The sequence below is a fragment of the Ictidomys tridecemlineatus genome, chromosome 6, assembly GCF_052094955.1.
Source record: "Ictidomys tridecemlineatus isolate mIctTri1 chromosome 6, mIctTri1.hap1, whole genome shotgun sequence".
In the NCBI taxonomy this organism is placed as follows: Eukaryota; Metazoa; Chordata; class Mammalia; order Rodentia; family Sciuridae; genus Ictidomys; species Ictidomys tridecemlineatus.
Genome location: NC_135482.1, coordinates 43,545,376 through 43,570,943, shown reverse-complemented (window position 1 = coordinate 43,570,943; position 25,568 = coordinate 43,545,376). Strand labels below are relative to the sequence as shown.

Genomic DNA, 25,568 nt, shown 5'->3' with positions numbered 1-25,568 from the left:
AGGCAAGCACTTTAACCACTGAGCTACAGTCCCAGCCCCTAATTTGTCCTTCTTAGGCACAATGAGGCAGATGGCAAAGCAAGATTTAAAATCAGGTTTATTAAAACCAATGTCCAACTATGCAGTACAATTTATTTTTAGTTTATATATTTATAATCACTGTTACATGTGCATAGGGTTACTACAAGATTTCTTGTTATATAAGAAACTGTCCCTTTTTTTTCTGTTCACCCTTCAGTGGCAAGATTTCTAACTTTGGGATGATTATTTTGCTATTTACTTCTGTATCTCAATGTTGCAGATGTATGTATTGCTACTCTTTGATTTTCAGTTTTAGGCATTACCATTGATTTTCCATCATGGAAGATGGGAGCTTAGCTCTTTGTCTCCTTCCCTTTGTCTGACTATCACATTCTTACTTCCTTATCTTTCCATCTTACCATATTGTTGTTATAGTTGTTATAATATTGTTTAGGTCAATATTTAGTACTGATACTATTATGACTTTGTAAATGCAATTCTCAGATGACACAGGTTCCTCTTTTGCCCTTTGATTTTTCTTTGGAAGTTATTATCAAGGGTTTTATTTGCTGATTTTTTAATGTAATTTTAACTAATCCAACCTCATATTCTACCAAATATTTAAATGGAGGTTTGTCATTGTTAAAGAGTTTAAGAGCTCTGAATGCAATCTTGGGTTCTAAGTATTTTGAGGTCTTTCTTCTTGGCATGGTCAGATTCTTCAAAGAATGCTTATCCCTTTATTTGGCTCTCTGCCTTCTGAGGTTTAGGAATCTCAAAATCCAGTACATATATTTATTTAGTCATTTTCTTTTCAGGATGGTACCCATGCTCTCAACTGTGCTTTTAGAGGTCCTTTGTTTTATCCTTTCCAGAACATAACTCCATTTATCTACCTGGTGTTGGAGCTAGGGGGGGAAAAGGGGAGGTGGCTTGGCTATCTGGGAGAGGTAAATAAAAGGTCTTAACTGTTACAGCTTTATTTTGTGGTATTTGCCACAAAATAAGATTAACTTCTTTAAAATGTACAACTTGGTGGTATTTGGTATATTCATAGGGTTGTGCACCTATCACCAATATCAAGTTTTAGAACATTTCATCACTCTCTAAAGAAGCCCTGTGACCTATCAGCAGCTATTCCCCACTTTCTCCCTCCTTGCAACTCTTGGCAATGACTAACTTAGTATTTTTTTTTCAACATCTTACAGCACTTTACATGAACAAAATCAAAATTCATAGTCCTTATGGCTGGCCTCTTAGAATCACATTTTTTTTTAGAGTTTTTAAAATTAAAAAAATTTTATGTGGTGCTGAGGTTTGAACCAAGGGCCTCACACATGCAAGGCAAGTGTTTCTACCACTAAGGTACAACCCCAGTCCACTTAGAATCACATTTTCAAGGTTCATTTACATTGAAACATTAACTGCCAGCTCCTTTTATATTGCCAAATAATATTCCATTTATGATGTGATATTTTGTCTTTGTTCATCAGGTGGTAATTATTAATGCTTAGTGGATATTTATATGCAATTTTTGTATGGATACATATTTTCATTTTTTTGCAGGGTATAGCTTGGAATAGTAGTATGACTGTGCCCTGTGGTAACTCTTGGTTTAACTTTTTTGAGGAACTGCTGTTTTTGTTTTTTTTTTTTCCCCTGAGGAACTACATCATTTTATAAAGACCTGGAGTAAGTTACTGGGTTATATGGTAACTTTGTGTATCGTGTTTTGAGTAACATCAAACCATTGTCCAAAGAGGGTACACCATTTTCTAACACCATCAACAATGTATGAGGGTTCTAGATTTCTGCTTCTTCACCAGTACTTGTCATTGTATTTTTTATTTCAGCCATCCTAATGGGTCTGAAGTGCTGTCTCATTGTGTTTTTTGATTTGCCTTTTTCTAGGGATTAATGACAGAACATTTTTTTTCTTGTGCCTATTGGCTATATATTTAGAGAAATGTCTATATAAATCCTTTACCTATTTAAAAATTGATCTTCTTTTTTTCATTGTTGGTTCTAGATACTGTTGGTTCTAGATACATAAGATATATGATTTACAAATACAAATTTTCTCCTATAGTGTGGGTAGTCTTCTTGCTTTCTTGATGGTATACCCTGAAGCATAAAATTTTTAAGTTTTAATGAAATTCTATTTGACTTTTTTTTTCCTATGAGTGCTTATGTTTTGGGTGTCATATCTATGAAATAATCCAAGGTCACAAAGATTTACTCCTATGTTTTCTTCTAGGAGTTTTGTGCTTTTACCTCGAATGTTTGTGTCTATAATCCATTTTGAGTTAATTTTTGTGTGTGAGGTGAGGTAGAAAGAAGTTCAACTTCATTATTTTTCATGTGAATATCCAAAGTTGTCCCAGAATATCCAAAATTGAAAAAATTGCTTTCCCCCTCATTGAGTTGTTTTGATGACTTTGTTGAAATTGTGTTGATCATAAACAATAGGGTTTATTTCTAGACTATCAGTTTGATTCCATTTATCTTTATGTCTATCCTTAGACATTGCCACACTGTATTGGTTACTAGAATTTTGTTGTAAGCTTTGAAAGTTGTCTGACTGCTTCATAGACTTTGAATGACTGTTGCTCATTCTCCTTCATTTATCCCCCTCCTCAATTCCAAGGGTATGTGAACATTTGGGGAATTCTGTAGTATAAACTGAGTTGCTTTTATAAGAGAGAAAAAAAGTAGTTAAATCTTGAATATCTTCAATGAATGTCTTCAATAAATGACTTTTAATATCTTTTTTTCCCCTGGCTCCCACATACAAACAGGATATTGCCCTGTGGAATTTACCCTTTCATATCTCTGGTTCTTTTCATTGCATCTTTTATATTATTGGCTTAAGCCAGGTTGTCATCTTGGCTAGACTATTTTAAATCCTATGTGGTTGCTGCCTTCAATCTTGAAATCTTCCAAGGTGCTACTTTTCTAAAATGTTAGTATGCTTATGTGACTTTCATGCATAAGGCCCTTCCAGTTGTGACCCTCACATATCAGAAAAGGTGAAGTGCAAAGCCCATATGATGTCATTGAAGGACCCTGCTTTCCTCTTTAGCCTTGTCTCATTCGGAGTCCTTTTTTTAAATAAAAAATTTTAAAATATGTTTTTGGTTGTAGATGCACATAATATATTTTTAAAAAATTATTTTTATGTGGTGCTGAGGATCAAATCCAGTGCCTCACATGTACTAGGCAAGTGTTCTACCACTGAGCCACAACTCCAGCCCATCATTTGTCATCCTTACCTCATCATACCTATACACCATCATTATTGAGCAACAATGGTTTTATATTTTCTTATGTTGTCCCCTTTGCATGGAACCATTGCATTTCTATTTCCAATTTCCTTGTGACTAATAAACAAACTCACAATTAAAGATTCAACTTAGATTCTCCAAGAACCCTCTTCTGATCCCTCTAAGGTAGAATTGAGTACTCTGTCCCATGTGCTGTTAATATTTTATTAACAATATGTTTTGTTTCACTTGTATATTTGTATAGATGTTTTTTGAGCTAGTCTGTAATCTCCTTGAGGGTAGGTACCTTTCATTCATCTTTGTATTCCAAGAATTTAGTTTCAATGCCTAACACAAATTTTATTAAATGACACATCTTCCCAAACTCTGTTCTAGTTGAAATAATCTATGTATGGTCTGTAGAACCTACTTTTGTCAACATGTCTTGTTTAGTACTCAAGAGACTGTACAATGTGGTGGTGGAGAGCATGGCTTTTGGAGTCAGAATGGCTGAATTTGAATTCTGCTTTGGTTAGTAATTGTGTGAATCTTTGCTAAGTTTCTAAACTCTCCATGCCTCAGTTTATCTACACATAAAATGGAAATAATAATGACTACCTTTTAAGTATTATTGTGATAATTAATCATGTTTTGACTTACAAAAAGTATATAGAAAATTCTTAGAATAGAAATTGGGAAAAACTAAGTACTTAGTAATTTTAGCTATTATTTTGATCATTACTTCAACTTAAACTTGTTTCCCTTATTAGCTGATCTATTGAGGAAATAGAAGCCAAATAATCATTTTGAGAATTAAAGAAAATAATAATTAAATACCCCAAGAATCCAGAAATAATTAAAACCTAGTCAATAGTAATTCATTAACTCCTGTTTTGAAATTTTTAATCTTTTTTTCTATATTGATAAGCTGTGGCAGCCCCAGATTTTGTTTAGGTTTTTAGTCAAACAAGTACAGTTGGTTAAGAATTTTCCATTTTTCAGAAGGTTGGCAATGTTTTTCTGTGGCATGGTAAAATTTCTTCTTTCTAGAATTTGACTAGTAAAAATATTGATTAGACTATGCATTCCAAATTGCTGGATTTGACCTAGTTAAAAGAGGAGTGGAAAAACTCAGTGACCATCAAAAGCATTAAAGGAATGACTGTTATACAGGTATTTAGTTTCCTTTTATTTCCAGGTAGGAATATTCTACGGCTAATGTTTGAGCTATATCTACAGGTGGCTAAATCAAAGTCTCACATTTTCTTTGCAATAAGATTGCCTGATCATCACTCTGTACAGAGATGAGAGGATTAGGAAGCAGTACCTTTTATGAAAGCCACTGCACATATAAGCACACACAAAATCATAACATCACAGGTTAGAAAAAAATATATTAACATAAACAGTAGATCTTAAGTTATTTCTTCAGTTTTAGAATGAAAGAACAGAACCTTTGAATTCATAGTTACTTAAAGACTGAGGCTAACCTGCTAGCAGCAGGCTAAGAGATGAGTGCTAACATAAAGGGACAACTGTTTCCTTGTTCAAATAACATCCCTTTATGTATTGTTCTCCACCATCTCCGCCCAAATATCTACTCGACCTATGAAACAAACAAATCACATCATGAGCAGATAACCCCAGGCTTCAAATATGTAATCTGACTGTGGCCATCAGAAACCAGAAATGAGTTTCTTTCTAATCAGCTTTCCATCAGTTCTCAGTCACTCATATAAAGGAGTCTGGGGAGGGGAGGATTCTCATTGCTCTTCAGCACCAGGGTTCTGGACAGCACTCCCGAGCAGCCTGCAAAAGCTCTTGTCCCTTCCTCCCTGCATCTCCACCAGAGCTTCTATTGCTCCTGTAGGCTCCCCCTGCTGCTGAGAAAAAAAAATTACATCGGGATTCATGCAGCCGGCAATGATGATGTTTTCCAGTAAATACTGGGCAAGAAGAGGGTTTTCCTTGGATTCAGCGGTGCCTGAAGAGCATCAGCTCCTTGGCAGCTTAACAGTGAGTACTGGACACCTGGCATTCAAGAGCGTTTTCCAGGGCTACGCTCTAGTCTTATCCTCATCATATGGACACCTGGTGTAAATATACACACCTTAATTCTCTGCTTCTCTTTTGTCTGCCTCTTCTCTTCATAAAGTAAAGCAGATGTACTGATTGCTACATGCTAAATAAACTTTCTTTCCTCAAGGTAGAAAGTGTCCTAAACATTAAGAAGGAGAGTTTGTATGAACTAATGTCCCAAATCCATAACCAAAAAAAGTATGTAGAATTTTGAAAGCCCATTTATTATGAGATGAAATAGATTTCTATGGTTTCCAGAAGCTTATAGTGTTCCCTACACCCACTCCAAGTCTTTGAAAACCAGTCATTAAACACAGAACTAATATTTTGTATTATTGTTTGTAGGGAGGTGAAGATTTTGGAATAAGAAAAAGAGCAAACTTGTTTCAAAAGTTTTCTTGAATGCCTCACATTTTTTTTCTTTTTTTCTTTTTTTAGTACTGGGGATTGAACCCTGGGTGTTTGACCACTGAGCTACATCCCCAGCCCTCTTTATATTGTTTTAGAGACAGGGTTTTACTAAGTTGCCCAAGTTGACCTTGGACTTCTGATTCTTCTGCCTCATCCTCCTGAATAGCTGGGATTACAGTTGTGGACCACCATGCTTGGCTCATTACTTCATTTTTTTTTTTCTTTGGTGGTGCTGGGGATTTAACCCAGGCCTTGTGCATGCTAGGCAAGTACTGTACTGATTGAGCTATATCCCCAGCCCCTCATTACTCCATTTTTAATTGATGCAGTTGTGTAAGCAGTATTCCACTTGTTTGAGAATTTAAAGGAATTTTTATATTTAAAATGTTAACAAAAAAAACCAGTATTTGCAGGATTTTAGATCCTGATTTGAGGTAACAATCATGGGATTTAATAAAAATAGTAGTTTTTATTTCACAGCAATGAAATAAAAATATATCCAGGTTCCTAATCATTAAAAATACTAAATGACATTTCAACTCATGTACTATCAGTGTTCACCAGCCAATTCCAATTCAGTTTGTCATAGAAAAATATGTTTTAATATTATAGCTTCAAATATGTTCCAGAGGGATGCATCATACTGGTATCTTATTACGTGTAAAAATGCTGAAAAGTAATCACAGCAACTTGTGTAGAACTATTTAAATCAATTTGCGAAAATGAGGCCAAAAATGTAAATAGATTTTCTAACATTTAAATATCTGAATATTTGGATGAGATATAACATCGAGGAATTTTGAAGTTATAATGAACTTCTAGAAGGAAAACAAAGAATACTCAGAGTAACGGTTAATGTATGACCCTTTCATATTAAAAAAGGCACTTAAATATCTGAGAACTGTGTGTTATACTATGAGAAAGAGGCAGATGTTGAGAGTACTAAGACATTTGAGTTTTTAAACATGCTGTCAAATATCAATGTCTATATAAAATTCTTCTCTCTCAGGTTATAAATAATACAATATCCATTTTAATTACATATAAATCTAGTGAGGCAATACTAATGTATGAAAATAAATCCAATAGAGAAGTCAGAGGAAAACAATGGCAAATCACTGTTCTGTTGGTTCCATATTAAATATACACTTCTCAGTTTCATCAGGACACAATGGATGGGTGTGGTTGTATTATATCATCATTTTCCAGGGAGATAGTTCTCTATTTACCAAACTCTGCATTCACATATAAAGAACATGAAACAGACCATCACAGTTTCTCATTGTATGTTACATGAAAAGTTTCCAGCTTTTTTATTCTGCATTTATAACATTGTGATCTGAGTTGTTAGCATTTTTCATTTTTGTCTTTAGCCAATGGGACTTTATTACTTAGATTCTACTGTTTCCTCCTAATGGTTAGCTAGCTAGTTTTCTTCCTTCCTTCCTTTTTCTTCTTTTCCTTTTTATTCATGGCTGAATTGTAACAGTTACTTTTCATATACCATCTTCTGACAAAGATGGCCTCTTTGCTCAACTTCTTCCATGTGTATTTAGATTTACAATGACAATTCACATTGACAATGTGGATCTAATTGCACAAAGCAATCAGTTTCAGTACATGTTCTGACATATTCAGGATTAGATGGATTATTTTGTCTTAAAAACTTAATTGAAGCTAAATATACCATTGTCAAAAATACATACTTGTTCTTAGTTTTGCTATGCTTAGCAACCAATACAGTTTCTATAAGAATAATTCCACTAGGCTAAAAGACCAGATTTCGTGTTGTAAAATAAGCCTAGATAAAGAAAGGCAAGGACTATTTATACATGATAGTTTATACTTAATGATGGTCAGATTTTTGTTGCCATTAAAGTGAAGCAAATCTGATCTCCCTTTTATTTCAACCTCTAGACTTTACATGCTATCTTGGAGTACTGGAAAATAATATCCCTGAGTAAATTAGACCAATATTTAAAGATGAAAGTTATGAGTGCCCTGGCAACTTCACCTTGAGTTTGAATGTTTGGTGGGGCTTCTGGCATATGAATGGGATATCTAGCTGGGGTGAAATGATGATAGAAAACTCTGGAATCCTAACATATTGTGTGTGTGTGTGTGTGTGTGTGTGTGTGTGTGTGTGTGTGTTTGTACTTTCTTGAAGCTGAATAAAGCTAACTCTAGCAAGAATGACGACAAGAAAGGCAACAAGGGAAGCAGCAAAAGCAATACTGCTGCCGAGAGTGGCAAGACAGCTGTCATTTTCTCCTTGAAAAACGAAGTGGGTGGATTGGTGAAAGCACTGAGGCTCTTTCAGGTGAATATAAAACATTATCACATAACTTTTAAAATGACTGTGTCTCTGGTGACAAACCTGCCATTTGCTACAAAACATTATTGAGTCAATTTCCAGATAATGTGGGGAGAGATTCAAAGGAAACCAAACTTCATGAGGCCCTACAGGAGGAATTGATCTCCCAAACAATGAAAGAAGCACACTCACATGAACTGTGATTTATTAATTAAATTAATTCAGAATTAGCCTATTAGGAACTTAAAGACTATGGCCAGGTGAGAAAATCCACAAGTTAAAAAAGTGAACCTCACACTTGGAAATGCAAACACCAAAGGAATCAAATGGGGTATCTTTAAAAAACATAAGTGTGAAGTTTGATTTGCACCAAATCTGTGATTTGGGACCCCAAGAAAGAGCCTGGGTGGAGATAAACCCAGGAAAACCTAGAAGAGCTATTGCCTTCTTGCCAATGTACACTGGATGGATTCTCCAACCATTAGTAAACATGCTCCCTTACAAATGCATTTCCTCTGGGGACACTGGCTGTTGATTAGAGCTGTGAGATAAGAAGCCTAGCTGCCCTTGATGCCTTGGGCTGCTGTGCAGAGAAAAGATAGTTGGAGCTGCAGTCAGGGGATTCAGACCTGTGTTCTCCTGGTTTGGCTAATCACGAACTGCTACCTGAGTGCAATTTCTTTATTGGTAAAGTAGCAGTTATAATTCCCAAATGACTGGGCTGTTGGGATGAAATATTATGAGTGAAAGTGCTTTGTAAAGTGTACAGATATGAGGCATTATCATACTTCTACGATGATCATAGACGGGGAATTAGCAGCCTGATTTGGCAACCATTTCCTTGTTCCCTTTTAACCTTGAAGAAAGGATCAGGTATCATAAACAGTGGTAATGGAAATCTGGGATAGTATTTTATACATAATTATGTCATCTCAGGCTGTGTCCATACAGTGCCCAAAGGAAAACCAATTCAATTAGACAGCTAGCTACAGTGGAAAAATCCCTGGAGAAGGAGTTAGCAGCCTGAGTTTTCACTCTGCCATCAGCTAGTCATGGGGCCTTAGCTAAGCCACTTAACCCATCTGGACCTCAGTTCCCTAAGGCTAAAAATATCTGCTTCAACCAAAGGACATTAAAAATCCAAAGTGATATAATGTATGTGAAATCTCTTAAACCTTGAACTTAATCTTATTTATATTATCAGGCAATTTAGAAAATAGAGCATTATTTTCTAAATATTAAAATAATAAAAAACCATTTGAACGGTTTCCCACAAGACTTGTTTCTTTATACAGGAGAAGACTCTGTCTGATCCAATTCTGGCACTGAAAGCTACTTATCCTGCTCCTATGCGGAAAATTCTGAGCTCATCCAGGAATTGTACTGATAATCAGGGTGTACCATCTGGAGTGATGGGGATGTATTGCTTATTGGTAGTGGGTTGGGATGGAGAGGAGAACCTAGTCTTCAATTAATTAAAGGGAAAAGAAGTGTATATCACTGGGGAAATTCAAACCTGATTTTTAAGCATGGAATTACTATTTTCCCTTTCTCCTTATTGTAAGGAAATCCATCTATCTCAGAGTGATAGTTGAATAAAGTTGGCCTGGAGATTGCCAAAAGAGAACAGTTATTAGTAATACCATTTGGGAGTGATGATGATGATGATGATGATTATCTTTTTTTTTTTTGTGATACCAGGAATTGAACCCAGGAGTTCTTAGCCACTGAGCCACATCCCCAGCTCTTTTAAAAATATTTTATTTAGCGACAGGGTTTCACTAAGTTGCTAAGGGACTCACTAAGTTGCTGAGGCTGGCTTTGAACTTATGATCATCCTGCCTGGCCTCCCAAGCATCTGGAATTACAGGTGTGCATCATTGGGTGGGTCCAGCTTATTTTACCTTTTGTTTTGCCTCCTGTGGTAAATATTTGTTTTTCTTTTGCTCTCACAGATCCTCTTTTTGTTCTTTTTTATGCTTTGGCTAGTATTTCCCATACCTCAGGCATTTTCATACAACCTTCCCCTTTCTGCCTGCCATTTGTATTTTTTTTTTAAAAAAAGATTTATTTAAAAGGTTATTTAAAAACTTTATTTCAAAAGGAGGCTTTATATCACTATAAAATCAGGAGTTTGGGTTTTAGTTGTTTTTCAGAAACATAAAAATACAAGATAAAAATCTTGGGATTAGATGATAATGTAATAGACAAAAATTTTCCCAAAATAATCATGCATCACCAGTGGGATGTGAACCACTCTGGGAAACAGTGATGCTCATTATTATAAGATATTTTATATGGCCCTTTATATATCTTAAATGCTCTCATCATTTTTAATGAGACTGGACAAACTACACAGAGGCATAACTATGCAGGTCTCTTACTAATAGAGATAATAGAAAAATATTCACATGTTAGTCAAAGAATAAGAAAATCGTCTTTTCCTTTGTTGTGAATATTTGATACTTTGTTGCTTCAGAATCAAACAGGGAAAGCATTCCTTTTACTGTGACCTAATTGTGACTTTGAGATATTTCTTATGTAACAGGAAAAACATGTCAACATGGTCCACATTGAATCCAGGAGATCCCGGCGAAGAAGTTCTGAGGTTGAAATCTTCGTGGACTGTGAGTGTGGCAAAACAGAATTTGATGAGCTCATACAGTTGCTGAAATTTCAAACCACCATTGTAACGCTGAATCCACCAGAGAACATTTGGACAGAGGAAGAAGGCAAGGGAGGGTTTTGCTTGTTGGGTGATTTTGCAATCTGACAAATGTTGCAAGGGGCAAAATGCAATCTGTGAGCTAAATTTTGAATCTGTACTGTGTTTTCAACAGAGCTAGAGGATGTACTGTGGTTCCCCCGGAAGATCTCTGAGTTAGACAGATGCTCTCACAGAGTTCTTATGTATGGTACCGAGCTTGATGCTGACCACCCAGTAAGTGTCTGGTAAAAGAACTTTCACACATGCTTTTCCAGATCCGCCCAGGTGCTGGGGAAGGGGGAGGAGCCTGTGCCATGTTTCATCACATTGTAATACTTTATTGCAGAGCAATTTATTATTCATTCTCCAAAACTGAGAACAGACCTTCAAAGGATAAAGGATAAAGCTTCCCTATACACATGTGTTAGTTGTAAGCAGGTTAGAGAGATGGCATTTTCACATAGCATTTATTTTTTAAAAGGGTTGCACAGAGGAGGAGATTCTATACCCTGGAGAATATTTCTGTGGAATTAGACAGCCTGAAATATACTTGCAGATGGTGACCCTTGGAAAAACGATGAACTGAAATTGATCACACATTTGGGAAACTAGGGAGGACTAGGTGTGATGGGGCTCAGTGAGAGAATAAAATTCTTCTTGCCATTTTCCTTGACTGGAGGTAGTTAGGAGCAGAGTAATGTGGTTGACTTCAGTCTCAATGGAAAGGCAGAGGGTTTTAAAATAAGGCTGAGATGGAGGATGTATCTCTCCCCACATCTACCCTGAATCTATCTACCACCATTCTTTCCACTACTTCAATAAAAATGACAATTTTTAAAGAAATATGATGCTGGGGTAAGAATTTCCCATTATTCTTCCCCCTCCCCTCTTTACATCAGTTTTTATTTAACACAAGAGACCTGGAACTTCTTTATGGTCAGAGTGAAGTACAGTTAATAGTCTGAGAGACGTAAGCAATGCACCTATTCATTTTAAACACTTTTTCCTTCTCTAGTCTCCCTTGTCTAAAAATGGGCAGATAAAAGGGTAAGATCCAAGCAGATCAGTCTTGCCTATAGGAAGCCTTTGTTTTATGAAAGCAATAGTTTACAGATATTCATGTTATTGAAATGGATAGCATCTGGGGAAGGGGTGTTTGAAGCATGACCACACACTATGCAGTGTCTAAATAAGGGTATACTACCAGCAGAAGAAGCAGCAGCAGCATTTGAGAACTTGTTTTAACCAGTCCACACTTAAGTTTGAGAACTGCTGTTTTAAAGGAAACTATGAAAACTTCACCCCTAGGGAATTTTTCAGACTAGCCAGTCATTTAGCATAATACATCAATTCAGACCAATTCAAATATGCCACTTGAACAAACCATCAAAGGGATCTAATTTAATTACATTGTTTTTAAAAAGCTAAATTCATGCAAGGACACATTGTGTTATATTTACCAGCACACACTAAATTGTCAGACTATTTACAAGAATTCCCAGGTAAGTCTCCTGAACATTGGAAAACAATTCATGAGTGCCTTTAATAATCATCCATTTGTTATCTTCCCCTTCTCCCAGCCCCCGGGGCGGTGGGGGGGGTCAGAGTTAACTCAGAAGCCTGATTTAAGAGATTAGCAGGACAGGGCTTCACAGACACCAGCTGTTATCTTGCAGAATGACCTTGGCCTAGTCCCTCTACCTCTGCGCCTCAAGTTCTTTATGTAAAAGTGGAAATAAAATTCTTATTGACCTCAAAGGGGTGTTTGAAAATCCTAGTTAATAAAACAACTGAAAGGCATTTTGGCAAGAGTAAATGCTTAATTCCAGTAATGGAAATGCTGTATTAAATCATCCAGATCAATGCCTGGACAGTAAAGGATTTTTCGATAACCTATTTCCAAATGCTCCCTTTAGTCTAGTTTGAAAATTACTCAACCTGGAGAAAGGGGTTTAGACATTTTCTGGAAGAACCACAGGAAGTACTGACCTTGCTGAGAAAAAAAAAATTATTCCAATACTAAGAGTAAATTTTCCTGTGCTTAATTTTATTCCATTACTCCTAATTACACTCACTTTATGATACCTTCTCTTATTTTCTGTGCAACCACTTGAAATAATTGCAAGTACTTAGAAATCCCCTACCTCTCCTGTCATTTTTTTTAACCACATGCATTTCTTTTATAAGCACACCAAATGTTCATTATGCAAAATTTGATATTGGTAAGTTGGTGTGTTTTTAAGCTATTATTTGATGAAGACAACAAAAAGTTGTCTAGGTACTTTTGTGTCTTGAGAATAATCTTAGTTCTGAGATAGACACAGGGATCCTTGCAACAAGGCTAGTTCAAAAAGGGCTTGGAATATATCATGCTGCTGGGTGGAGTTCCCTAGAAATGGTTAAATATCTAGATCAGTGGCTCTTAAGCTTTCATGGAAGAATCATCAGGAGAACTTTTAAAAATGCAGATGGTGATTGGGCATTTCTAGTGAGCTCCTAGTCAAGCCCTACTGTGACGGGGAGATGGGGACCATACTGAGTAGTCAGGATCTAGACTGGGAAGGTCTTTTAAAGTGTGGTTCAAGGTCCACTTCTAAAATGCTCCTAATATCTTGAGGATTACATGAAGCTCACCAAATGGGAACTCTCAAGGAAGACCCGGGCATCTGCATGTAAGTGGATCTGAGAAGGTTCTGATGAGCTCTGAGTGTAAGAGCTAACATTTTTAAAAATACTGATGCCAGGGCCTCATCCTAGAGAGCTTAAGTTAGTACCTCTGGGAATATGGCCAGGTTTGGAGTACTAGTTAAAGCTTTCCAGGTGATTCTAATATCTCACCAGGGTTGAGCTATTTGGGATGGCTACTTGAGTGTCAGCTGGTAAATTGAGCTGGGTGCTTTAGGGTTCAGGATGGGTCTTGAGCTCCCTTCGATTTAAATTGAAGGTGGGGTGGGGGGGAATTGTGTAGCAGGTATTTGCTGGGTACTAGGATTGCCAGATTTTGCAAATAAACATATATGATGCCCAATTAAACTGGAAAAATTTTGTTGTTTATCTAAAATTGAAATTTACCTGGACATCTTGTATTTTATCTGGTAACACTGTCCCTACTGTAATTCAGAATGGATGGGCAAGGAATGCTATGTCTCTGTAATCGCTAGTGCTGATTACTTTGCCAGTCATGGTTCAATCCAGGAAGCTCTGGCTCGCCCACAACATGTGCGTAATCACTGCCACTCCAGGCTAATGAGGCATGATGAGTACATCTCTCTCTTGCGTCCCTGGAAAAGGTGCAGGTGTTTGCTGAGGAGAGACAGTTGAGATTCTTCTGGAAGCCCAGCAGATTATGATGCTGTTACCATGGTGTCCAGTCTGGCAGGAACCAGGGAACAGATGCTTCACTGTTCACAGGACGCTCCTTTTTGTCGTGGCCTACTTTCTTTTGAAGGATAAAGTGCTTAGATTTCTTGTTTTCCTACCCCAGGTAGTCCTGTTTTACTAGTGGGTATTGAAGTGGACTTTCTAGCATGCCTGGTTCTACCTTTTACAGCAGGAGGCCCCTTTTTTTAGGTCACAGACCCATTTGTAAATGTGGTAATTATGGTCACAAAAATTTTGTCTGTAGACATTTTAGGGCTTCACAAGCCTGCCTATGACCCCACTTAAAAACTCTCAGATCAGAGCTGGGGATATAACTCAGTTGGTAGAGTGCTTGTTTAGCATGCATAAGGCCCTGTGTTCAATCCCCAGCACCACAAACAAGAACAAAAACAAACTCCCAGTTCATAGCACAAGAAAGAAAGTTCTAGCTTCTGGGTAGAGGATATCACATTTCTGTAGGTATTGGGGTAATCTCAGGACATTTTTTTCCCTCTCCCCTCTTTAATAATGTTCTTGTTCTTCTTGAAAGAAAGGGCATTTTTCATTACTGTCCAGCAGACAGTCCTGTGAAGATTCTTGGCCTTGAGGCTCATTCTCTTTCAATCGACAAGAAAATGGGACCATTCCCTAGTGTGTTTGGAGGTGCTTCTTGAACAGCCCACCTTGTAGGAACATCTGTATTGCCACAGAGGGGGTCTAGGCCTTTGTGAGCCTCATCCCTGTTCTTTACTGTCAACCCCATGGTCCCCGAGGCTTGTCTTCTTGTTTGGCTTCTGTCGCCCGAGAGCACTGCTTCCTGGTCAAAATCCTAGGGGGTTGCTTGGGTTGTAGAGGTAAGAAGTTAGATGGCAACAATTCCTCCTGGGCTTCCAGCAGCTTGAAGGAACCACCCTGGAAAAAACTGATTGTCTGAAAGTATGGGAAGGAAAGGAAAATGGGACGTATGGTGGCAAGAGGAGAAGTTGTTGAGTACACCAGGAATTCCTCTCAGAAGGATTCCACTTGACTGAAAAATGACAGACACAGTATTTACTTTCCCAAGTGGATGATGTTAGATAAAAACCTTGAAGTTGGCTAAGACATATAAGAATTATAGCAACTCAGAGTGGAGTGGAGCTAACCTGCTTCACTGTGCATTAATCCCTTATCAATTTTGCATTGTGTGGCTGCAGTCATAAAAGTCAGTAAAACTTCTTTAATTTATACTAATTTGGGGATCTGATGATTATTCTGGATGACAATGTTTTTAATAAATGTCATATTTATTAGTTATTTACACAAATCATTAAAATTAGGTTCATTCACTGAATAACAATGTTAAAGAGACTGATTTTAATGAATAGGATAAGATTAACGTGTGATTAAGATCAGTTACATGTAAATGATACTTGAAAACTAAAAGATATTGTTCAAAATATCAATTTGCTTAAGTAAGCCATTCTGTTTACCTAGGGGAAAGGTGAACTGTAGACTGAATTCCCACATATCCCAAATTGGTAGAGCCTAAGTCGAAATTGCCCAAATCGAAAGAGGTTTTACTGTTAGCACAATTTGCCTTAGCCTGTGTCATCAAGTCGGTCATCTGAGGATAAGATTTACATTTGAATTGAACATTCAATAAACACCACAGTAATTTTCTTTTAGCTCTTCTGCAGCTAATTTTTCAGCACTTTGTTAAATAACTTAATCTCTTTTCTGTTTAAGGGATTTAAGGACAATGTCTATCGACAGAGAAGGAAGTATTTCGTGGATGTGGCCATGAGTTATAAATAGTAAGTACCTGTATAACTCTTTCTTGTCACTGGCTGGTTAGGAAAAACACATGCTGTGTTAAACAGACCTGTCTTCTCTTCACTTTAACTTTGCAGAAAGCAGACACGAACCATTTTAAACATCACCAACTCTATAGGCTTTAAATGCCAACACTGATGTTTGACATCTGTTTATAATTGTAAAATAATGAGACCTGCGGGCCACATGCCAAGTTCTACATTTACACTATTGTGTTCGCAGCTCCATTAAGGCAGGCAACCATTTCTGTGCACTCTGCAAGGCTTGGAATCTGTGCTTTAGTTTTACTTTTGACTTGACTATTCAATAATCCCCTTCAATGTCCATCTTTTCCAAAATAGAGGATTCAGCAAGAACAGAGGAAGGGGTCATTTAAGCAGCCATAATTGAAATATGTTCTGAAAACTCTATTTCTGGAAACTGTGGTGGTGGCAGAGCAGGAGGCATTGTGTAAGAGTTTCATAATCCCAGATCAGGGCTGGGATAAAAGTGGAGAACCTCACCTTTTTGGGTGACAATTGTGTATAATGGATGAAGGTAAGTAGCAGTGACAGGATAAGTTCATGAGTATGAAATAAATTTGGGAATAAAATATAAAACCATGCCTGGTAAAGGAAAGATACATTTTTACTCTAGTTAAGACTAGATGAGAAGTTTAAGTGTCCTGACGGGAAAATTTTGTCTTTGGTGAGAATTTAGGATATTATGTGTGTTACTGAGGGCATCAGGATTGCTTTTTTTTTTTAATCTTAAAGAACTATGATACACAAATGCTTAAAGCCAAGTGAGAGAATTTTGCAGTATCTGTTGGGCCAATCATTTGCTCATCCTTAACTTTCCTTGATGCTTGCATATTCTTCCCTCCTCCTCCCAAGCCCCAGGCATCCTTCATCCTTTCTTATAAAAATCCTGTTAATGAGAACCAGAATTACTTGCACATGCTTTTCCACATCTACTCCTTTCCAAGCAGTCTGTTCCCCTCTATATGGTAATTTTTCACCCCTTGCCATGTCAGTGTGTGCATAGCTTGCCCCAAACTCAATCTCATGTCCCTTTTTGCCCTCACTTCTTCTTTCTTGTCCCTGCTTCCAGAGTTTCCCAGCCAAATTACCAAGGGAGGACACTGAGGGGCTGAGCTCACTTTTCACATCAGGCCCTGATAAGTTGTTGTTGACCTTAAGATTGGCTCCCTTTGGTTCTTGGGCCTTCCTGTGGGGTCAAGTCATGCCCATGTCGAGGGATCCTTAGATGGTTGTGGGCAAGGCAGTTCTTTGGGGCATGATCTGTCCAGGACATGGACAAAACTAAGTATTGGGCAGAGCATATAGAGACATAGAATTTGACATAGAATTTTGTTGGCATGGTGACTAAAGGTCTAGCTCAAGTGTTACTTTTTTTCTTCTTGGGAGGGCCCAGAAAGTGGATAAAGGCAAGCTGATGTAGAAGTGATATACAAAGGTAGCACAAACCATGGTCAACCAGTTTCAAGGAGTACTGTTCATGGGGAGTCATTTGCTTTTAAAGAAAATGTATTTATATGGAGAGGAGGAAAAGAGCATATGGGTGAAATGATGGAAGGTAAAATCATCAAAGTGTTAACGAGCATTTGCCACCTTCCCATAGCTTAAGAGTGAAACTGAACTGTGGTGTCTAGGGGGAAGAAAGTGGAAACAGGATGTTGGAACAGGTGGAGGTTTTATACTGAATTAAGGAGGACTGGGTGGAACTGGGGCTTCTGGAATATTGGTTCACCTTAGACGGCTGGGGAGTGCTCAGGCCTAAGACATGTGGCTTTTGTAACTGAATAGGAGACTGAGGCAGGCAGGAAACTGCCAGCTCATCATTTTACAGTGATCATTTTCCAGAAACAGAAACAACTCTCAAATAACTCACAAAACTCTCCCTGTTGTCCTGATAGTAGAGGCCAAATTATATCTGAAGGCAATTTGGTAGATATAGAATCAAAACAAAGGGTGTTTGCCTAGGAGGGCTTGGAATCTAGGGACGTTATAACCTGCTCCTTGGACAGGGCTGAGCCCAGACCAACTAGCAGAATAGCAAAGTACTTAGAAACTGGGGCACTGGAGTGGACAGTCTGGATTCAAGTGCTGGATTCAAGTGCTGGCTCCACTGCTTCCCAGCTGGTGGCTCAGCCTAGCAGCAGGATCCATCTCATGGGACTGTAGTAAGGATTTACAAAGAGATGCATGTTCTGTGCTTAGTGCCAGGTCTGGCATGTTATCCATGATGATAATTGTTAATTATCATTATTGTCTCCCTGCCACCTTTTCCACAGGCTGCCTCCTGTTTGTAATTGACCTATTCTACTTCAGCTGTGTTAACACCATGGTTTGTGCTGCCTTTTAAAAAATATGACTTTTTAACAAATATAGCTCAAATATTCCCAGAGGTATTCCTTGCAGGAAATTCTTTGGTTTCCCATCAATAGACTGTTGGGTACACTGATGCTTTTCATGCTGACCAGTATCTCTCTTCATGGAAAGATTTCATAAAAAGCAATCACATTCCCATATTTGTTTGTGTGAAAAAAGCTGTCAAAGTACCAATAACAAGTTGTCTTGGGTGCTTCTTGTGAGTGGATGGAATGAGGAAGGAGCCTATCAGGAATAGGAAAATCAAGAAAATGTGAATCCAGGATTTGTGGGAAGTAGAGAGCAAAGGATCCTTCCTGAATACCCCTTATGCTGTCGTGGCTGAGGTTTCTTGGAGTGTGAGGGTGGATGAGGTTAGTCAGGTGTGTGCATTCTTGCCAGCTCATTTCTGGTCTCCTGCATCTGCTCTGGTGTGGTGGGGGGAAGGGGATGAACTAACACATTCCAAATGAGCCTTGGCCTTTGTCTTCAGTTTGCTTTCCTTTTAGTTTACAGAAAAAGAAAGATCCAATTTCTCATTGAAATAGGCATTTTCCTAGTGTTGATCACTTTTGGAGTGTACAAAATAGAAAGATGTCAATACCATAACTACTTAAAATAAGTTCATTTAAGTGTACTGTGGCCAGATTTTCTAAAATTGGTTCAAGGAGACGATTATTTGAGATTTGAGGTACTGTTGAAAAATTGAGCTTGTGAAGTTGCTGCCTATACAGTTTGATGATAAAATTAGGAATATTCTGGGGCTGGGAGAATGGGGATATGTCGGTCAAGGGGTATAAAGTTTCAGTTAAAAGGAATAAATGATGAGTATTTGAGGCAATGGGTATGTTAGCTTGAGTCAGTCATTCTGCATTGGATGCATATATCATAGCATCGCTTCTTACCCCATTAATACAACAATTATAATTTGTCAATATTCAGTGAAAAATAAACATAATTAGGGACCATTTTGACCCAGGATAAACGATGCCATTCCCAGTTGACAATTAGTTAAGGCTTTCGGGACACTGAGGAGAAGTCATAAATATTAGGTCAGAAACAGGAAAAGATGGAGTACAGATGCTTCTAGGTGGTATAGGGATTGGCAGGATGTAGTCTGAGGTGTCTAAAGGTAAGGAGAAGGAAGATAAATGAAGTACAGGATAATATATATTGAAGTTACATTGGGAAGCCCTCTGGGGGATTCATGTTGAATACTGTATTTTCTATGATAGTCTTGAGAGGATAAAACAGGGGGAAAGAACCAACACAAGCAGAGAAAAATGAAAAAATTCCACTCTGTGATGAAAAAACAGCAGGCTCTAAGTCTGTATTACCATGAACCCGAAAGAGGTGAGGGAGCGGGAAGGCATCCGCACGCTGAGATTGTCAATAGAGGCCACTCAGGCGAGGTTCTGATTGACAACGCAGCTGAGAAACATGATTGATTAGCCAGGAGCCAGCAGCCGCCTGCAGATCAGCCTGCGCTCGTGGCAAGAGTGTCGGGAAAGCCTAATTGCTTCACCAATAGTAGCAGAGGAAACATTTATTAGTGCAAATATTATTTCTTATAGAAGACCCGAGAATGAACATTCTGGATCGCAGGACACTGTTTGTAAAATCAGCCCTGAGAGAATGTCTAACTTGTGGGATGCACCCCTTCCTCCCGAACTCAAATAAAAGAAATCCTAATGTAACAGGAAAAAAAAAAAGCACCCCATGATTAGATAATGTGAAGTGCATATAGACTTGCATTTCGGAGGAAATGGAAGCACGTGGGGGGCAGATAGCATGTGGTGGAGGAGAAAATTATGATTGTGATGTGGTAGCTGTTGGGTTTATCTCAAACAATCCAGTTTTCTGTCATTGGCACCTTCATATTTTAACCTCAGATGCATTTTTGTGCCTTTCAAAATTGCTAAATTATTGGGGAGAAAAAATCAGTAACAAATTTTTTTAATTGACTAGAAATAAATTTTTCTTTGGGGTCTAGTGTAATGATTATTCTTCAACAACATGCATGCATATTTAATTTAATTATATTTTTGTGGGGGTGGTTATTTCAATCTATTCTCTTGGAAAGAGGCCTCGAGCTCTGACTTTAATTATGCCACTCTGGTTTGCTTAAATTGATTTTGAATATTACTGTGATTATGTTTTGTTATGAATGTATTTCCTCCTGGTTGAAATTAAGGTGGCACATGAACCTCATGTTCTTCTCAGAGGAACTGCTTCCTCTTTATTTATTTTCCCATCTCAGGAATTTGAAATATAAATGGGTAAATACAAATGTCAACAGGTAATGTAAACAAGAAAATTTCAACATGCCAGAAGTTGTGACCTAAATTAGGGTTGAAAAATTCCCTAATTTGCCAAGAAAATTCATTTGATTTCAAATTCAAAGATCCAAATGATTTCTTAACATTTTTCAGCTTCAGTTTTCTCCTCTGTAAAATGAAGATTAAAAATATATCATCTGTTTCTTCCCTGGGAGTATTTTTAGGATTACATGAAATAAATGGGTCATTGCTATACAATGCACTTAGTTATCTTTATCAAAATCAATCAATCAATCAATCAATCAATCAATAAGAATCCAGATGAAAGACATGGGGTTTACTCTACCCCTGACCAATTTGGGGCTTTGGTTGCTTTCCCTCATTTCTCTTTAGATCTAGGAAACAGTGTGTGGAATGAGCTGCACTGCCTGGGGTGAATCCCAGGCTTACTGTTTACCAGTTTAATGACTGGGCAAATTATTTAAGAATTTTGTACCTTGGTTGTCCTATCTGTAAAATGGGGATAACTCTATTACTACATTATAAGATTGTCATGAGGATTAAATGAGCTAATTAATATAGTATCAGCAGAAATTAGTCAATATAGACTCAGCACTTAGAATACTATTTAGGAAGTGTTAGTTACTAATATTATTTTCTCATGCTTCCTTTTTGTCTACCTGCATGCTTCAAACCTGTTATATTACCCTTTGGTTGCCACCTTTCTTCACTCCCCTCAACTGAGACTTTCTTTCTCCCTCCCCCCCCATTTGGTAGCTTAAAACAACATTTTTTATCTCACATAGTTTCTGAGTGTCAAGAATCTTGGAGCAGTTTAACTGGGTGGTTCTGAATCAGGGTCTCTCATGAGACAAAGTGTTGGCTAGGGAAGCAGTTATCTGAAGACTGGACAGAGGATCTGCTTCCAATGTGGATACTCACAGGGTGGTTGGCAGTGGGGCCTCAGGTTCTCAAAGCAAGACCTCTCCACTGGGTGGCCTAAACATCTCAATATATTTCAACTGGCTTTCACCAAATAAAGTGATCCAAGAGACAGTGAGCAAGGCTGAATCTACAGAGCCTTTTACAACCTATCTTTGAAAGTGACATACCATCATTCTTGCTATTATACTTACGATTACCCAGATCAACCTTGATACAATGGGTGTGGAATAGGGACTGACTACACATGGACATGAACACCAAATGGCAAGATTCTTTGGAGAGACCATCTTGGAGGTTGGATGCCATACACATTTAATTTGTGTTGCATTTCATTTCCTCAAGACTTTCTGTAACTGTTTTACCATCGTGGTGCTGATGCTTTATCTGTAGAACCAGTACCCATAAAAGCAGAGGTAGAATAGTATAGCAGAACTTGTAGCCAAAGGTATAGGCTTTGCAGCTAGACAGAACTGGGTTTAGCATTCCCACCCATCATTTACAAGCTCTGTGGACACGAGCAATGACCTAGTCTGTCTAAGTCTCTTCTTAAAATGGTCACAATCTTTATCTTGCATGGTTGGGAGGATTAACAATATTACAGGGCTCAGAATGTTGGCTGGCATAGGAAGTGTTGACTCTAAGATACCCATGATGATGATTTTTATCATGTGTTAAGTAGCTAATGGTTCTCTGATTCCATATAATCAATTGTTTATCTCATTAAAAATGAGTAAAGGACCTTAAAGAGTAATTGAATTGAGGAGTTTTAGGCCCCATGGTGTGATGGGTTATAAGAGCATTTCAAAAAGCATGTGTGTATGCGAGGGGACATTCCTTAGTTTCTCATAAGTCATGCTTGTAGCTTGCTTCTTCATTCTGAAAAACTGACCCTCTTAAAGGTCACTGAGTTTCAGCGAGGCTAGGGGTGAAAGTACAACTTGGAACTGGGCTATCCTAGACTCACTCTGAATTGCTAATGATGATAGAAATGTTCATCATAGGCTGACTTCTCAGCTCTCATTTTCAGGAGTTTCAGTTTCCTTAAAGTCCTGCCGTGTTCTGAGTGCTATATTAACCATATCACTTAGGTTCTGTCATTTAACCTCCCAATGAGTCTTTTGAGATAGGTGCTATTATAATACTCATTTTGAAGATGAGGGAACATCAGGATCAGAGACATTAGGAAACATGCCGAAGATGACATAGCTGATTGTGTCACCTGTGTAAACATCCATTGCTGATCGTTTAATTCCTCTGAAATGGAGCAGTAAATTAAAGATTAGAGTATTTGCAGTACTAGGGTCATTTTCCAGAGGCCGAATAGTTTCTGAATAGTGTCACTTGCTTTTGGGAGTTTTAAGAATGCTGCTCTTTTAGAACCTAAATGTCTTTGCTCAAGAGGCCACACCTTTTTTTTTCTTTCTTTAATTTTGTTTTGAAGTGTCTGAAACAATTTCCACTTTACATAGGTGGTTTCACACACAAGTTGAAAATAACCACGATAGAACCAAGCGACTTGGTATTTTTAAAAGTTTTTCTTCTCTTTGCAGAATTCTCAGCATATCTGAAATGCACCATTCTTGTCGGTGTTTAAAACATTTAAGGCTTTTTGGAATCAGCACTCCAACCAGCCTTTGGCTATGTGGTCTTTCACAGGTGGTTTGGGACATCTGCCTGGCTCTGGCCCAGCAGAACCACTTCCCAGTCCTGTGTGGTGAATTTCCTCTGTTCTCCTAGGACCTGGACTCTTCTCCTCCCACCCAAAGCCAGACCCTCAGGGGGTAGAGAATGAATGGAAATAAAACACAGCTGGGCCTAGGTTTGAAAAACAATTGCCAAGGATTCAGTCACTCTGTTTTTTACTAGTTGCTAGCCTCTTTAGTTCTTGATTTTCTGATTTATAAAATTGTACCATTTGTGATTCATTTGCTCAGAGCTCAAGTACTCAGCAGAACAGAGACCCTGTTTTGTTTAAACAGCCCCAAATGGAGACTAGCATATTTGAAAGTGCAATCACCGCCCAGCAGGCACATTCAATCTGGGTGAGCTCGTGAATATTCTACACCAGCTCTATCAGAGAGAGGGAGAGTTTTCTTTATCAACGTGGAGTGGTGTTGATTAAAACCTCCTCTCTTCATCAAAGATGAGAGGAACCTTTTCCCCCCAACTTTCCTTTCCTCATTTACTAGGCCAAATACTATATAATGTCAAAAGGAAACCCTCTGGGACTGAGATTCAGGAATTGATGTTTGAATGGATATGTAAATATAAAATGGATTGCCTTTGAATGAGCATATTGGTTACCAAACCAGCATCTCACTTCTCAGGTCTTTGCAATTTCTTCTTTCATGAAGTAACTCTTCCAGGGTCAGCCAAGAGCATGCAAAGAAAACATGCTTAGAGACAAAGAAAGGTACCGGACTTTGAAGAGAATTGTTTTGCAGGCCCTCCTTTTCCCTCCCAGTCTCAGTACTGTGCTTATTGGGATTTCTCCTATTCACAGGTGGCTGTGACAGTTTAGCTTTGTGATTGTGCTGGAGGATTTCTGATTCTGAGTCTTTCCTAGGAGACATTTGCAATTATTGCAACTTGTAGGAAAATAACTGGGGTGACTCCACCTCCCCACCTTTTCAGAAATTTCAGTTGACCTTAGCGTTTCTCATTTCATGCGAGAAGAAGCATGATTTATGGATCCCGCTTGGGTTCAGAATGTAGCTTAAAGGAATACATTACTAACAGGAGTCAAGAGTGCCACATTACCTCTTTTTAGATAGGCAAATCTTAATTGGAAACATAACAAATAGAAGATGGGGAGGAAGAATAGAAGGGAAGACTGTGCTTTCTCAACTGAGAGAAATTTAGCTGGGGGTTTCAAGTTTCATTCTTTGTGATGTGTTCCTCCTCGGTTTCATTGGCACATGGTCACCTTGATGAATCCTGGGATGTGGGAGAAAGCTTTAATTTTTTTTCCCTTCTCTGCCTATTTGAGAGGAGGTACCTTAGAAGGGCAAAAATGTTTTCTCCCTGACTGAGCTAATTTTGTCCCATCCCATTATCCTCCATTGATTTGCTTTCCCAGGTTTTGAATGAATCTGAGATATATGTTGTTGTTTGGGTCCTTCGTGACTCCTGCATAAACACTAGTTGTTGATGCTTTAATTTCTCTGAAATGGAGCGGTAAATTGAAAAGTAGAACAAAACCAAATATTTGTAGTTCTAGGGTCATTTCCCAGATGACTAGAATCGTTTCTGAGGAAGGTCACATTAGGGGTTTGAAAAGTGCCTCTCCTGTAGAATCTCAATAGCTTTCTCTGCCCAAGAGGCCACACCTTTTCTTTTCTTTTCTTTTTAAAAAATCTGCGTAGCAGCTTTCATTTGACATCGGTGGTGGTATCACACACAAGTTGAAAAGAAGAGCAACAAACTTCAATGACTTGGTCTTTTAAAAAGTTATTTTGCTCTTTACAGAATCCTCAGCATATTTGAAATGCACAGTTCTTGTAAGTATTTAAAAGACTCCAGGCTTTATGGGAGAATCATTTTCATGCCAAATGCTTCTCTCCACCTGAAGTTTAGCTCAATGGCTAAAAGAAAGGGAGCCTGAGAGTTGTAAAGAGACACAAAAGGGAAAATTGATTTGGAAAAGGTTTCTCCTTTTCATATTTTGGGCTTGGTGGGGTTGTTAGGTGTGCATGAATGCCTCAGTAGGATGTTGTCTGATTATAGCCTGGCTCCCACAGCTGTGGAATACATTAACACAGTATGACCCCATGTCACTCACTGACAAGGACAACCATGGCACCAAAATCTAACGTGTTTCACAGGGAAAGAGGTGTGGGTATTTTTACTTTACAATGATTTCCATGAACACGAAGGATTCAAATTACTTCTACAAGTCCTGCCTGAGAGGCTAATGGATTTATATGGAGCAGTGCAGTTTTGTCATATCCAGAGCTATTCCCAACCCTGCAGGGAATGATGAAATTTTACTCATTTTTGTATACC

The 25,568-nt window shown here is 38.1% G+C and overlaps 1 protein-coding gene across 2 annotated transcripts in view; it reads left to right on the top strand.

Moving 5' to 3' along the window:
* Positions 1 to 4,279: 4,279 nt before the first annotated feature.
* Tph2 (tryptophan hydroxylase 2) overlaps positions 4,280 to 25,568 on the top strand; it is a 232,927-nt gene continuing 211,638 nt past the window's right edge. The window contains exons 1-5 of one of the 2 annotated variants that reach the window (XR_013440445.1): positions 4,280 to 5,300; positions 7,942 to 8,094; positions 10,637 to 10,820; positions 10,929 to 11,029; positions 15,881 to 15,948. Coding sequence is in view for 1 of the 2 variants with exons in the window: in XM_005330422.4 (XP_005330479.1) it covers positions 5,196 to 5,300; positions 7,942 to 8,094; positions 10,637 to 10,820; positions 10,929 to 11,029; positions 15,881 to 15,948 (611 nt within the window). In the remaining variant the exon portion in view is untranslated. The remainder of the gene's footprint in view (positions 5,301 to 7,941; positions 8,095 to 10,636; positions 10,821 to 10,928; positions 11,030 to 15,880; positions 15,949 to 25,568) is intronic. The other variant, XM_005330422.4, reaches the window with a different exon arrangement.